General features: G+C 37.0%; 1 protein-coding gene across 7 annotated transcripts in view; it reads left to right on the forward strand.

The window, feature by feature from the left end:
• Positions 1 to 1510: 1510 nt before the first annotated feature.
• LOC111343037 (rho guanine nucleotide exchange factor 12) overlaps positions 1511 to 15145 on the forward strand; it is a 45203-nt gene continuing 31568 nt past the window's right edge. For 3 of the 7 annotated variants that reach the window (XM_022950175.2, XM_022950171.2, XM_022950173.2), the window contains exons 1-16: positions 1512 to 1936; positions 2317 to 2377; positions 4455 to 4559; positions 5044 to 5093; positions 5802 to 5859; positions 6520 to 6573; positions 6785 to 6819; positions 7411 to 7494; positions 7607 to 7657; positions 7796 to 7849; positions 11196 to 11471; positions 12168 to 12227; positions 12350 to 12541; positions 13738 to 14025; positions 14195 to 14246; positions 14680 to 14735. In XM_022950175.2, coding sequence (XP_022805910.2) covers positions 2350 to 2377; positions 4455 to 4559; positions 5044 to 5093; positions 5802 to 5859; positions 6520 to 6573; positions 6785 to 6819; positions 7411 to 7494; positions 7607 to 7657; positions 7796 to 7849; positions 11196 to 11471; positions 12168 to 12227; positions 12350 to 12541; positions 13738 to 14025; positions 14195 to 14246; positions 14680 to 14735 — 1443 coding nt within the window. In that variant the 5' untranslated portion in view covers positions 1512 to 1936; positions 2317 to 2349. Of the gene's footprint in view, positions 1937 to 2316; positions 2378 to 4454; positions 4560 to 5043; positions 5094 to 5801; positions 5860 to 6519; positions 6574 to 6784; positions 6820 to 7410; positions 7495 to 7606; positions 7658 to 7795; positions 7850 to 11195; positions 11472 to 12167; positions 12228 to 12349; positions 12542 to 13737; positions 14026 to 14194; positions 14247 to 14679; positions 14736 to 15145 lie in introns of all 7 variants that reach the window. The other 4 variants (XM_088727244.1, XM_022950172.2, XM_022950174.2 and 1 more) reach the window with 4 other exon arrangements.

The following is a 15145-nucleotide window of genomic DNA, read 5'->3' on the forward strand; positions in this document are numbered from 1 at the left end:
GGCCGATCTACCGGAGTATTACACTTACGATGTCAAGTGCGCTATTTTTCGCGAAATGTAAAGTTTTAATAATTAATCTCGTGCCCAGATCCTACCGTGTAATTGTAACTGAACCTTACAACCGCTTGGCTGTGTAAGGTCTGGTTATGAGGCAACAGAATTACATAACTAATCACGGATAATCGCTTTTCGGTGTTCACTGTTTGATTGTTTTTTTTTTTTTAATATAATATATATTTGGCTGTTAAATTTAACTCTTCGTCGTGGTAATTTGTTTATGCATGTGTCGTTTGAGTGGGTGTGTTCTTACAGAGCCACTAGAAATGATTTCAAATTTATAGGCCCTCATGATAAACCTAATTGCTTTTGGGAAAAACAGTGACAAATATGTTTAAATGATAACAATAACAAAAATTATTTCCTTATTACGTGGCTACAGATTCCCATCTTATGACATGGTAATGTTGAACCCGCCCTTTAGCTTTTGCATCGTCCTACGCGGATCAGGTATCATGCCAAATATGACGACATGACATACACAGCAAAGTTGTGAAAACAGGAGAAAAAATTTCATATCCTGGTTACATTCCAACACATAATCTTCTAGATGTAACCAGGATGTTTATGTCTTTTTTTCGAAATAGCCTATCAGGTACATAAGCTTATTCTTATGAGTGTCTTCCTTGGTAGGTCAGATAACAGAATTGGTTTTTAGTAGGTTCCCGATCATTTTATAGGGAAATATAGTTAGAATTCGGTTTTTTCTTTATGCGGGTGAAAAAACAAAACAAAACAAAACAAAACAAAAACAAGGCTTCAAAATAGCAGCAGATTTCTTGGAAGGAGTCTAGTCAGGCAGCAAGGAGAAACCAAGGGGACAAGGATGTTCCCTAGAAGTCTGACTACTTTATGCTTTGTTCGAACACTACCCAGTAAAATTGACACACACCAGAAAAAATAAACTATTCGTAACCTCTTGGTGTGGAAATTCTTTGGGACTTAAGGAAGTGAGTTGACAAAAACACCTCCGGATTTAACATTCCTTTTTTCTTACAAGTGGCATGTAGGCGGACCGTGATGTAGGCGTGCTCGCGAGATGTTATAACTTTAAGAGAAAACAAAAAACATCCCAATTTGTTTCTTTGATAAAAATGAAAACGCGAACTTCAAAGAAAAAGATATTCATCTGAAATTTCGACGCTTCTTTCAGAATACGTTGCCAGTTGGCATGGGGCAGCAACTTTGTACATGACGGAATTTTGACCATCGGCTAATATCAGAATTTACCCCCCAGTCGAGAGATGCTTTTTATAATTTACCTTTCCCTGGTTCTTTAGGCCGCTGCACGTAACTTGTTCATTTGATCTGGCTTTTCATGTTTGCCTCAATATGCAAATTAATCTTAAATTACGTTTGCGTTACTCGGGATAACAAACTAGGGATCACACGGGCACAAAAATAGAAACGGGACCTGCGGGGTGTCTCAGTTGCTTTGTGTTTATCAGGGGCACTTTACTCGACAATATCCGAGCGCCATATTGGTTGTTGCAAGAGGGCTGGAAAATTAGGAGATTTGTTTTGCTCCATCATTTTTCCTCGACCGCATATTACGCCAGAGTGTACAGGACCGAATCGTCCTCTTTTCCGAAAGAGTTGGAGGACATTGTTCAGTCTGAAGGCGCGATTATTATTTCGAAACGAGACAGATTTCCTCCGGATACCGAGATCTTACGTTGAAACATTGAAGGTTGTACATTCAAAGAATTCAAGTGTTCGACGGAGGTGTATTTTTTTTTTTACCATTCACTGGCGGAACGCTGAAGAAAATTTGAAACACTTTGCGTGATCTTCCACGCAGTAAATCGATGTATTGGCTGTGAAAGAATGATTGCCATTTATTTCGTTGTTTATCGCTTCAAGCTGATTGTGCAGAAAGGTTAGGTGCCGGTTTATTTTGTGCGAGTAGTGGTTGACACAGTGCAATAGCATTTCATTTACTAACAAATTACCTTAGACCGTAGCGAAGGAAATATATATTCAGTATTAGCGGGGCCTTTCTCGTGTTTCGGGTGAATTATATTCCGTTTACGAACACAGCTCGAATGAAATAGAATTTTATAAATGTACGTATCCACTTGTGTTAAAAGCTGAATAGCATGCAGGGTTTGGAATTTCTTGATTATGTGAAAAGTGGGGTCTGTTTTGCTCTCTCGTCTCCACGAACTTTTTCAGTGGCTTGCGAGGGAAGTTTAATCACTGGTGGCTATATTTATGGTCATTTTATAAATCATTGAGCATTTGTGTTTCGCTTTGTAGGGTGACCTACCGTCAAGGCTGACTTTGTTGCTTATGATGGACCTCTCCGAAAACGAAGAAGGTGAGTTACATTTCGTTGTAGAAGTCAACCTACTAGGTAGAGATCAAAACACTTTCTCCGTGTGAAGTAGTGTTCGATCTTAACAGATATTCTTTCAATCCATCAATTTTTCAGACGTTCTCCCATGACAAGGATTATCGGCACTGGTTGTTTTCACGATCTCTTCGGCTTTTCTTGCTTAATTTCAATAGTTTTTCTACGCCTCACATTTTCTCGCTGCTTTTTGTTTAGACTGCCCTCGATATGATCCTCAATGATAAGATTAACTATTCAGACGATCATTTTACGCCGCTGCGAAAGGTTCGCCAAAATTTGTTTCAACTCCCCTTCCCAGTTCCATAATAACGTACCTGTCATCAGTTAAAGAATATTTACACTATGTTTTCGAGTCGTTTTCTCATTTCGTATTGTATAATGTCCGAACAGACGCATTGCTATCAATTTTTTAATATCTTGCCTCCTTCTAATCGGCAAAGTGGTTATTTGGAGGAACACAATGAACACTCATGCTCTCAATAAGTGTTTTTATCACCTAGCTTTGTCTTTGGAACCAATTTATCGATTGTCTTCGTATTGCTCATTTCACTGCTCATTCAACATGATCAATGTAACATTTATCCCTCCCCAGCTATTTGTATCAAGTAAACGACTGAACAAATGTCATATATTTACTGCCAGGTTATTTATGTTATCAGTTGATTCTAGGAAAATTCTTAGTAATAACTTAACTTCATCTCACAGAGAATTTCAAACTGTAGTCATTGCATGAGGATGGGATGTGAATGGGATTTGGTGGAAAATAGGAATTCTTGTTCTTTGTGTTTCCATGGTAATGACAGGCCAATATGACCCTGAAACACATTTTGGTATACAGTATTTACACAATTTGTCCCTTTGTTGATTTTTTAAAGTTTAACCACCTGACTGGTTTTAGTATTAATGTGAATTTCTGTTGATAGTTTGCTTTCAAACCTGGATATGAATCTTTAAGTATCTCAAATAGGATGATTGATGGTACCTGCAGGTAACTGCTAATTTTATGCCAGAATTTGGAAATGTTGATGTGAAAACTTTGAATGAGATTTTTGTGTTCCTTTTAGAAGTCACATTGCAAAATTTTCTACCCTCGATCAGTTTAGTGCATGATTTGGACACTTGATTAATATTATCTGTCCTCTTGTATTTGAGGATCTGCAAATATAAATTTGTTTGGGACAATCTGGATAACACTATTGTTATTCATCAACTAAAACACAAGTTTGATTGAAGGGAACCGGTGAAAAGTTTGAATTTATTTGGTTAGGGAGACTACTGTCTTTTAAGGACTTGTTATCTTTTTTCTAAATTCTATGAAATGGTTCTTGTTTTATTATTTGTAACAGCATGTTTATCTAGATGATTTTGCCTGGAATGTTTTCCAAGGCAGAGTTCTTTGATTGTATATTTATTGCTGGTTGAAATAACTACCTTGTTAAAACAAATTTGTCCCCTCAATGGAATGGCTCTATTTTAATTTATTTTAACTTTTGAATGAATTGTATCAAGGAAAACATTTGTTTATTTTGTATACATTAGCCTCTATACATTTGCATTGTGTTCAGTGGGTAAGGTGATAATAATTTCTTAATCACTCCCTGAGTTTAAGTTTCTGGCTGTCATCTTTGATTAAGACCTCAGCTGGCCAAATGTGTTGCAGCCATTATTTCTAAGGCTGGTAGGCAGGTCAGTCTGTCAGGGGCGTGTGCCATTTTATAACTACATTTTAGAACTGCTACCATTTTCATATCTACAATAAGGCCAATATTAGAGTATTGTACATTGGTCAAGGGTTGGTGTAAGAGGTTAATAGGGAGACTCTAGAAGCTTTACATGAGTGTGCAGTAAGAATTTTTATAAGGTTGTTGAAAAGTGATTTTGTGATGGAAGCCAAAATTGGATTTTGATTTTGTTTTCAGTTTTTGTGAGGGAAAAGTTAAAAAATAAAAAGTATAGTAGCTCTGAATTCAATGGCAGCTGAAGGTAACTAGCTTACCAAACTTTGAAACAGCAGCACTTTAATTTTTTCTCTATCTCACAGGTCAACACTTGATCCAACACTGTGTCATCATTCAACGTGATGAAAAAGGCTATGGACTGACTGTGACAGGGGACAATCCAGTTTATGTGCAGTCTGTAAAGGAAGGTATGTACCAGTACCATTGCAGTGACTGTCACTTCACATCTGCAGCAATTGTGTTCTTTTCTTTGAGTAACTCTTTCAAATGTGATGATTCAACTTGTGTTTATTAGTCATAAACAACTTCTTTTTTATGACAATTCTGTCTCTTATATGTATATGAAATTAACAATGTGTAATGCAAGGATTTATTGGTGCTACTGAATGAGTGAATAGCACAAGTTTATAGTGTATCTCCTTTGTGTTGAAGAAATATCCCACATGTAAGTAGACAATAAGCAGTCCCTTCTTTTTGACAAAGTCTGTCACACAAGTAAAAAGAAAATCAGGGGGAAAATGCTGTTAGAGCACTGCAGGGAACTTTTAGAGTGATGCTGATGCACTGTTGGAGCTCCATGAATGAGGCACTCACAGAAGGGACTGTAGACTGAGCCCAAGATTTTGACCTAAAGTAATGACTGCTTCTTTGATCACCCATTTTGTTTTACAGGTGGAGCAGCTCACCGGACAGGTGTACAAGTTGGTGACAAGATTGTCAAGGTGCAGGAAAACTATATTTGTATGCTAATGTGCAAACAAGATCAAAATTGTAGAGGCAATGACTGAAAAAGATCCTTTTCTCCCAGAATATAATTCTCAGATACTTCTTTTTGTACAGGGTTATGCTCTAGCAGAGCTCAGCTACCTTGGGCAACTGTTGCATGAAAGCCAGGGCCCAAAGGCTGTTAGTGCTAATCCAGGATTAAATTTTAATCCAGGTTTCTGTAATTTTCTGTTCAAAAGCCATTTTGGGATAATTGTCCCAATTCTTTTTAGAGCATTCAATCATCAAATTGTAGACAAATGTAATTAAACTGAATTGTCTTTTAAAGCTTTCAGATCTGAAATCAAATTTCACACTTACTCTGGGTTATCTTAACCTACTTTTGAACAACGTGGCCCAATTGTTTAACCTCCTTTTCATGAAAACATAAAATTATAGGAAGAGCCTTCAGGCACCTTGTAATTATTATAAAAGTAGAGCTTTGTCAAGGTTACCATGCACCCTTTGAGACAAAGCAAGGTGCAGCATCTGCCTTTACCTGTACAAGTAGAAATGTTTTATGCATAGAAAGATGTTTTATTTGTGCACTGAGCAAACTACAAAATGGGTAGTTTACATCTTGAGTTGGATGTTTGAATGTAAGCAGAGTTCATGTGACAGCTGTTGTACAGCTAACTGGAATTTATTTATTTTCTATCCACAAGGTGAATGGAACTGATGTCAGAGAGTTCAATCACATTGAGGTTGTCAACTTGATTAAATGTAAGTGCTATTTGACATGCATTGTGCCAGTTTAGACTTTTTGCTATTTAAATTTATTGTCCTACTGAATCTTTCTTGCCTACTACTTTGAGTATGAAGTCTAGACTTAAATTGTTGTCATTCGCTTTTTAGTTTTCGATTAGGAGTATTGATTGACCCAGGCATGCAAGAGGGTTTATAAAGGGCTGGGTGCTGGGAAATTGAGGGGTTGCAAAGACTACTTTGTCCAGCTGCTTTCTAATCTCAACTTAGAATAAGGCACTATCCTGTATTTTCCTCATGCATCTTTCTAAAGATGAAATGTATTTCAACTAGCAAAATGAAGTGATTTAAAAAATAAAAGATCATGTATTTACATTTGGAAACTAATTTATCTGTCTATAAAGGCATCAAATTATGATTCCGTTGTCAAAAGGAATGGGAGCTCTTTTTGCAACTGAAGCATGGTAGTTTTTTCTCCAAAATGCAACAAAATGCATCGTTGTTATTGGGGAATGTTAACATTTTCTGGGAAGCACACCTCTGGACCAATTGAGAGGGGGGGTAGGGGGGGCAAGGCAAGCTTTGGATTGATCCCAAAAGATTAGTAGGCCCTGTGACACTGGAAAAATCCATCTACTTTATAGAGCTGAACAGTAAAGATGTTTTGTTTCACTTCAGCTGGTTCCTATGTGGCACTGACCCTTTTAGGAAAACCACCCTCACATGCTCAAGGTACAGTAATGTTTACTCCTTAAAATTAAATAGCAGCCTTCTCGAGTTGGTGATGAGGCAAGACTTTCTTCCTGTGTGAATCACTAAAGTGGCAAGTGTCACTCTTCTGGTACCTCTCTGGTACTTTCAGGTACTTTTTCAGTCCTGAAAAATACACCCATATTATTTGGGTATTACTTATAAAGATTTTCTATCATTTTTTGTTTTCCAGTTGACAGACAGCTTGAGAGACCACCACAGTTACCAGTAAGTTTACATGTATTATATGTGTTCTATCACCATAAGGATTAAAAAAGGATGATTAGGCATGAAGGGAAAATTTGTGTTGTTTTTCATTGGTCTCAGTGCTAAATATTTATTGTAAGTCAAGCTGTGGAAATGCTGAGATGTCTGAAGAATATCAAGAAGGTTATTTCACAACTGGCTGACAATGTTGCTTTGGACAAAACTGACTATCACAGCAAAATGGGTGCACTGGTTAACAAATCAGGGAAGAACTCAGATGTGACGTGACAAACCCTGATGCAAACTGCTGGTGCTGAACAAGACTTGTACTCAGTGTTACTAAACACTGATGTTCAGCATTAAAGAAAATATGAACTTACTGAACCTTTTTCCCACCATTGTAAAGAAATTGCATGAAAATTCCTTGTTTCTCAAAAGACCCTTAATAGTTGCTTGATTGTCCTTGAATGTCTTAAAATTTGACGTGAATCAGGATCTTTAAAGATTTAAAAAATTGAGTATCAAGAATCAAGTTTCAAAGGGACAATGCTACACCTTAGTGGCATGTTACATTGTATGTAATTGCAGTAATTTGGGATTTTTTTATGCAAGAAGCAGGTACCCAGAGACCCAGTAATGGATGAGAGAACAGTGACTCTTCAGAGAGTGCTTGATCAAGAGAGGCAGTATTATGGCGTAACTATGAAATTTCTTGAACCATACTCATATACTTCATGCTGTTTTCAATTTCTTACACGTGCAAAGTTGCTTCTCATTACCTGACTTTTTATCAATGTTTCCTTTAAAGAAAACATTGGAGGAGTATAAAAGAAGACCAACAGAAAACCTTCAAAGAGAGGTATGTAATATTTGAAAGAGCTACCTTTGAAATGATGGTAGTGGGTCTTTCACTTCCAATTAGAAGTAATGTAATGATCTTTTTTATTGATTGATTTTTCCAGCCTCTTACCAAATGTTCATTATTCTCTTTTTTTAGCTTGCAGAATCAACAACACGAATCAAAGCATTTGAAGCAGAGCTCAATGCACAGGTTTTTCTTTTTTTCATAATTGATTCTTTTTACTTTAAAAGAGTGAAATGGTGGCATAACTGTGGAGGGTATTCAGAAAAAATAAAAAACACTAGCAAGAAGTGGAAACCCAGGGAGTGTGTACAATTTTATTACCATATTTATCAGTGTATAAGTTGACCCCCCATTTTCAAGGTCAAAAATCGGATTTTTCATCATGTCTAGTAAAGAAAAATTCAGACCGGTAGAAATTTCCCAAATGGCTGATCTCTTATTTCTGAGAATGTATTGAAATCATGGTGAATTAAAAAAAAAAAACTGTAGAGCAAAATGTAACTGTGTGCTGTGAGGTTTAGTAGCAGTTGTTTACATCACCATGATTCATGATTTAAGCAAAGACAAGCACTTCGATTTTCTAGAGAAGTAATTTACCATATTTTGTAAATCGCTTTGAAAATGAAATCTTCATGCATTTAAATAACCTTTTGAAAGGAGATTTAGTAGACTGAAGGAACACCAAAGAGCCTCGAAGGATCCACTTAATGAAAACACTGCCATCTTGGAAACTACACAATAACATAATTGGTCCACATGTGTAACAAACAAGACTGTGAAAAAACAGCATTTGCTAGGTCACTAAGCTACTGTAATCATTCGATGAAAACAAGAATTCAGCACCGAAAACAGCAGCGAAGCTGTAAAGAAAATGTCTGCTCTGTAGATTAGAAGATTCAATAGAAATCAGCCCTACTAGGTTTCTGTTTAACCCATGTAAAATTTATTATTTCAAACTTTTTCATTGATGTAGAACGGGCTGAAAACTGACGAAACTTGAACACAATTAGAACTGGTTTTGTGAACTCGGTTTTCCTAATGGACTGTGGGCAATTGTTATGCTAATTTCTTGGATTGATTGGGTCAGGTCTTTGTCTATGATCCGTGTATCAGTCGAGGGTGATTTTTTGGGCTGATTTTTCAGTCTTAAAGGGTCGACTTATACATGGATAAATATGGTAGTAGTCATAGTATTTATTTCTTCACAAGGTAAATGTTACTTATCTTATGTCACATACTAAAATGCTAAAAAGTAGCAAGATGGTTAAAAATGGTAAAAATTTTAGTTTTGCAGTGGTACCTTGCATGAGACAATTTACACATCAAGAATTTTTGAAAATAATGACTTCAATTAAATATTTTAACTTAAGTATTATGTGTTAAGTTTGGGATGAAGACTTGTTATTGTACAGTGTACCAGTATATGTGACCTTCTTTGAGAAAACGTACACTATCGATAGTCCGTTAGACGGTCTAGACCATTAGCTATCCGTTAGTCATCCGTTAGATAAGTAAACGAAAACCGTTAGAGGCATTAGTTAATTCATTAGCATCTAATCCGTAACCATTAGAGTGTTAGTTGAATTCGTTAGAGCGTAAGTTGAATTCATTAGACTGTTAGTGGAATCTGTTAGAGCGTTAGTGGAATTCGTTAGAGCGTTAGTTGAATTCGTTAGAACATTAGTTGTATCCGCTAGAATGTTAGCTCTATCCGTTAGAGGAGTTTTGCAGTCTGTTAGTGGTATCTGTGAGTGACATTATTAAATCTGTTAGTATCCTGATCTTTACCTGTTGGAGCATGAGTCGTATGTATATAGGGTAAGCTGATGTATAAACGATTTTTTCCTCTCTTACCCTCGTGTTATACAGAATGTCGCATGAACTGACTAAAAAGTTCAATGCAGGATTCAGCTAGGGAACATTAATACCTTGCCGAGCCATGTTGATGAAAATTCTTGATATCTGGTGTGCTCATGGCCTTCAGATCTGTCGAAGTTAAACACCATTATTTTATTTTCGTGGAAGAGATTAAAAAATTATCCACGCTCCGTTTGCCGTGTTTTCATTTTTGGCTCCAGGCTGCCGCAGGGTTGTTACCCTGGTAACGGATAAATTCCAATATAAAAAAATGCCGAGCTTTCAAAATTCTTGATTTAAAACTCGTCGGTATACCGAACAATATTCTTCAGCCAGGCGAAAGTTTCAGTAAATTGTATGGAATAGAACTTCGATTAAAAGAAACTCGATATATAACGAAATTCTTGTTATAATGAACGCAATTGAGGATCCCAAACGTAATATAACATAAAATTATACCCCGATTTAATGAAGTAGAAACTTGTATGGTGAATATGTTCGCAGTCGCCTGATACTCTGTTTGGCAAATGCTGGCAGATCACGTACTGAAATTTTCAGAATTCTCAGCACAGAAATCATTGTTGTTGCAAAAAGTACAGTCTCTAGAATTATACAGTGCTCTAAGGAAAAGGAAGAAGGACTGCAAAAAGAAGACCAGCGCGGACGTCCATTGCAGTTGTTTTGCCCAACGTCGATTTGCCCGTCTGAAGAAGACTCGATTCACCTGATCATTGGTGATTTTCACAATCATCAAAGCGGACTCTTTTGGTGTTAAAAGCCTTCAGCCAGTTAGCTGTTTTCAAAAAGACTTTGCAACATCGTTTTACACTTCCTTGCTCTGTACTTTTTTCGATCGACCACTTGCACCATTTGGGTGAACCATAAGGAGCAAAGTGAAACAGGCGGACCAACTGTAAGTGCATCAGGACAAACCATTAAGACGTAGGGACAAAGCGTTAGAATGTTTGGAATAACCATTAGAGCGTTAGGAGAAACCGGTAGAGCGTTAGGACAAATCGTTTGAGCATTAGGACAAACCGTTAGAGTGTTGGGGCAAATCGTTTGAGCGTTAGGACAAACCATTAGAACGTCTGTAAAGCCGTTAGCTATCCGTTAGCTGTCTGTTAGTTTTCTAACGTTTAACGGAATATTGTTAGTGTACGTTTTCCCAAAGAAGGTCACATATAAGTGAGGAACAATGCTTATTGTGTAAACTGTCCCTAACATTGTTTGGTTTTTTTTGTCACATGCCATTGGTTACTTCCTTCTGTTAGCCTTGGATTTGTTTTAATCCTTGTCCATTTACCAAGATTAAGTTTCTGTGCCACAGTGGTAGTTTGTAATTATTTGCATCTCACAACCCATTTGATCGCATGTGCACAATGGAGTGAACAGAGCCAGAAAAAGCTTAGAGGCCTTGCATGATGTGAACTAAAGGATAAAAAGAAGAATTATGGAAAGGAGACTGGCATTTTATAAAGTGCTCATTGACTGAGTTTGGTTGGGTAGGACAGAAAAATGTTTGGTTTTCAGGCATGATGCAAGGACATTATCACTAAAAGCCAAGTATTACTTGTTTGGCTCTCCCACTTTGCAAATAAGTATTCAGTTATCATACCGAAAGTTTACTAAAATGCAGTATTTTGTGTGAGAATGTTCATGTTGTTTTCTGTAGCGTTTGCCAGTTTCAAGTAATAATGGACCCTTTTCAGCTCCTCCTGGTAAAACTGTCTCTCCAACATGGCAGCAAGTAAACCGATTTCCAGCCAGGTGTAATTCATTATCAGCTGTGGGCAACACCAGTCCTCCACAAGATCATGATCCAAATGCACTGTATGACAACTATCCGCCAGCTGTCATTTCTCCTGGCATCAGTGACAGTAGAGAGGTTCCTTCTTCTCCATCCCAGCCTCCTATGAGAAAGATCCCTCAGAAAGGAGATCAACTTATGGTATGTTAACTTTAACCTTTTTGAGATGGTTTATTACTTTAAGTTATTGTTATTTACATGCCCCTTCTCAGACAATTAGTGAAGGTGGTAACATGCCACTAAGTTTGTTTATAGGGCATGTTTCATCTTGCATATTAAATAGGGAAGAATAGAAAGAGGCACATTAGCTTGATGTACCACAATGATACAGACAGGATTTGTCCCAGTAGCATGTTTAGTATGTTAAGTTGAATATTCAATATTACATTATAAGTACAAATACCGACGAAGGGCTAACGCTCGAAACGTCAGCTTTTATAATCGTAACGGTGGCCAATTTACCATTTCAACTTTGTTGATATATTGAAATTATAAGTACAAATACTGTAGCAGACTCAAGAATAGTTTGGTGTTGGGAATAATTGGCATGATTGGTGTGGGTGTGAGGAAGGACCCTTTGTCTTCCATTGAGAAGAATCTGGTTATCAAGGGCTTAAACTGGGATGAAATTTTCTTTAATTTTCCTGATTGAATCATTGAACATTTTTAATAGGAGTTCTGAGAGAATTGTAATGACAGTGACGGTAAATGACAATATGACAGGGTTGGTAATGATAGTGATGGTTAGTTATCTTGATATGCATGATAATGACTATGTCTTCCTAGAACTAACTTGTTAACATGACCTTCTAACAATACTGTTACATTAATCTGTAGCCTCTTAGTGGTATAGGTTCAGGTACTTATCCTGGAAAAAAAAGGCATAAGAAGCTTTCAGTAAGTATTTTTTAACCCTTGCTAATTACTAAGCCATTCTTAAAATTAACAGCAGCATGTCTCACACTTGTCTATGTACAGTCTACTTTGCTTTGCTTATAAACTCTCCTATGTTTATACAGCTTCCTGAGGGTCCAACTCATGTGAGACAACACTCCAGTCCAGAATCTTTCTTTTGTCCCACTATAAATGGAAGCTCCTCTGACAAATCTTTACCTGTAAGAAGTAATAGCAAGAAAAAGAGTTTTGATGATGGATCTGGACTGTCATGGAAGCCTGGTTATCCAGCCACCAAGGCACACAAAAATCCTCTGGTAAAGGGAATTTTTTTTTGTAGTTGCCCAGACTTTTTTGTTGACTATACACTTTGGTGAATTAAGGTTATTTTTTTTCAAATGGGATCTTACTTGGGAAAATGTACACTCTAAGGTCTCCTGGCATCTGAAGGGAATTCTGTTCACTTGATGTTTGTTAATGTTGAAGTGACTTGTATGTCAGTTAAAGTGCTACTGCGACCAAAAATGCACCTTTTCTTTTCTCCTCAGAGGTTGAAAGTACTTACCCTAAGTAACAAATTTGCCAAATCTTAAGGCAAAACTCCATCGAGAAGTAATATTATTTTCCCTGTAGATTCGTGATCTAAACGGCCGCCATTCTTCAAACTACAGAACTCCACGCGAAGAAGAAGAAACTGGGTCGAGAACGGAAGCAATGTCAATGACTCAACAAATGTGGCTAATTTGGTATGCCGAGAGAGAGTTGTTTCTCTGGTTCTGCAGGAAAGAAGGAATAAAATTCGAAAGAATTGTTCCCCAGCTTTCTTTTGCATATTTCTTGTAAAGGCATGCTTTTGCGACGTTGTCGAAGTGAGTCAATGACATCACAACTAAAACCGCTGTTAGTAGTTATTTTTGTGGGCTCTCCAGTGTGTTATTTGAGCAATGGCAGGAGAATTTTTAATGTCTTCACGGCCCTATTTTTAAGGCATAACGTTGTCAAATTTGAGAAACTTACGCTAATTCTTATAGTTTAGGGTCTAAATGTGAAGTTAACACAAGAAAATTGGGAAAATAAAATGCAAACATTTCGTCGCAGTAGCACTTTAAATCAATTTAAGGAGCTGCTCGTATGACTTGGGCAGTGTGTGAACTGTTTTGGCATTGGTTGAGTGAAAATGTATATCCTTTCAAAGAATGTGAAGAATGCAAAAATTTTTCATCATTTTGTCAGTGGGTGAAGCAGAAATAGGAGTGACCTCGCAAGGTGTTTGAGTGAGAAACAGTCATTATTTGAATATTATTTCTCTCTAAAAAAGTGCCCTACTAAAGTTTTGTGACTCTAGGGGTTGTCATCATGGTGAGTATGACTCTAAACTACAACTTTTACTGTTCAAGGTAACAATTAGCAGAGTTGAGAAACATCAAGGCAAAGTAGAGTCATCTCTGAAAAATCCCTTGAAAAAACACACACTCATTTAACTTGAATGTTGTCTCTCACTCATTCTGTGTAGACTGCATCCCTTCCAAAAGCATGGAAGCCAGTAGGGCATGATAGCAAAGGAATACTAGTAGACAATGTCAGCAGTAAAAGCAGTAGCAGCAGCAGCAACTCACCACCACCAACACCGACATTCACAGAATCATTAGAGAAAAAAATACCCAATGATGCTGGTGATATATATGTTGATGGAGATGAAGAATCATCATATAACACCACTGAAAGCAGCAAAAGTATTGACCCACAGAATGATCCAATCATGTCAATGGAGGACGAAGAGTTTGCTTCAGATGACGAGAAGGTAAGATGTATAAACTTCGTGCATCTGGTGTGGTCCAATTTTCTTGCTTTGAATTTGCCTACTTAATGTCTTTTTCTCGGGCAGTCAAAATGAAACAGTTGTTAAGTGCTGTTTAGCAGTCCTGACTAATTACTAAAGATTCTGGAAACCATTTTTTTTTTATTAACAGATAGATGACCATGGGCCATTTAATGATCTAGAAGTGCTTAAAAATAAACCAGGTATAAAACACTGATAAACAGTAACATAATCAAAGAAATTGGGGGTTACAAAGACCACTTCTAGACAAGGAAGGTCTACTCTGGAGGAGTAGCAGTACTCCTTACTATTTAGTGCTGACAAACCATGATAAGTTTTTGCTTTAAATAAAGGTTAAGAGGCTTGAGGTCTCTCACTCACTCTACTGCTCAATGGAAATTTTTCTCTTTTTTTTGTGGGGTAGGGTTATCATATATATTTCGTCATGTGCAGGGGAGGCAAAGAGGGAATAGGGTAAAGTGGAAGTGGTGTTCTTATGAACATGACCCCTTTCTGAAGGAAGTTGCAAAATCTAATTGGTTGTTTTAAAATACTTCAGTAATGAGACTTTTTTGATATGATTTGACAAGTATGATTGGGGTCATACTAAACGTGATTTTGCCTTTTTAATTCCAGCTCATATGGCAGTTTTCCTTCACTACCTTATCTCAAACAGTGATCCAAGTGGTCTGGTGAGTGCAGAAATTTTAAGGCTCATTTACAGGGTATGCATGTGCTTCTGGGTGGTCAATAATCTCTTCTTTAATGTTGAGCTTAGCAATGGTTAAACATGTCTCAAAAGAGACCAGCCTTTTTTATCTTGTGTATTATTGTCATCATGTTGGCACACATGTAGGTATCATGCACTCGTTATTAAACAATTATTGGATGAGGTTTTTGTGATATCGGGAATAATCAAGGTCGAGGTAAGTGTTATCAGCCAAAGCCGAAGGCTGAGGCTGATAACACTAACCGAGACCTTGATTATTCTCGATATCACAAAAACCTCATCCAATAATTGTTTTATTATACATTTTAGTATTTTCCAAATCTTTATCTTCAAGTAATTTCTCAATTTCTCACTGGGTTGATGAAGCAAATT

The sequence above is a fragment of the Stylophora pistillata genome, chromosome 7 (genome assembly GCF_964205215.1).
Source record: "Stylophora pistillata chromosome 7, jaStyPist1.2, whole genome shotgun sequence".
Classification (NCBI taxonomy): Eukaryota; Metazoa; Cnidaria; class Anthozoa; order Scleractinia; family Pocilloporidae; genus Stylophora; species Stylophora pistillata.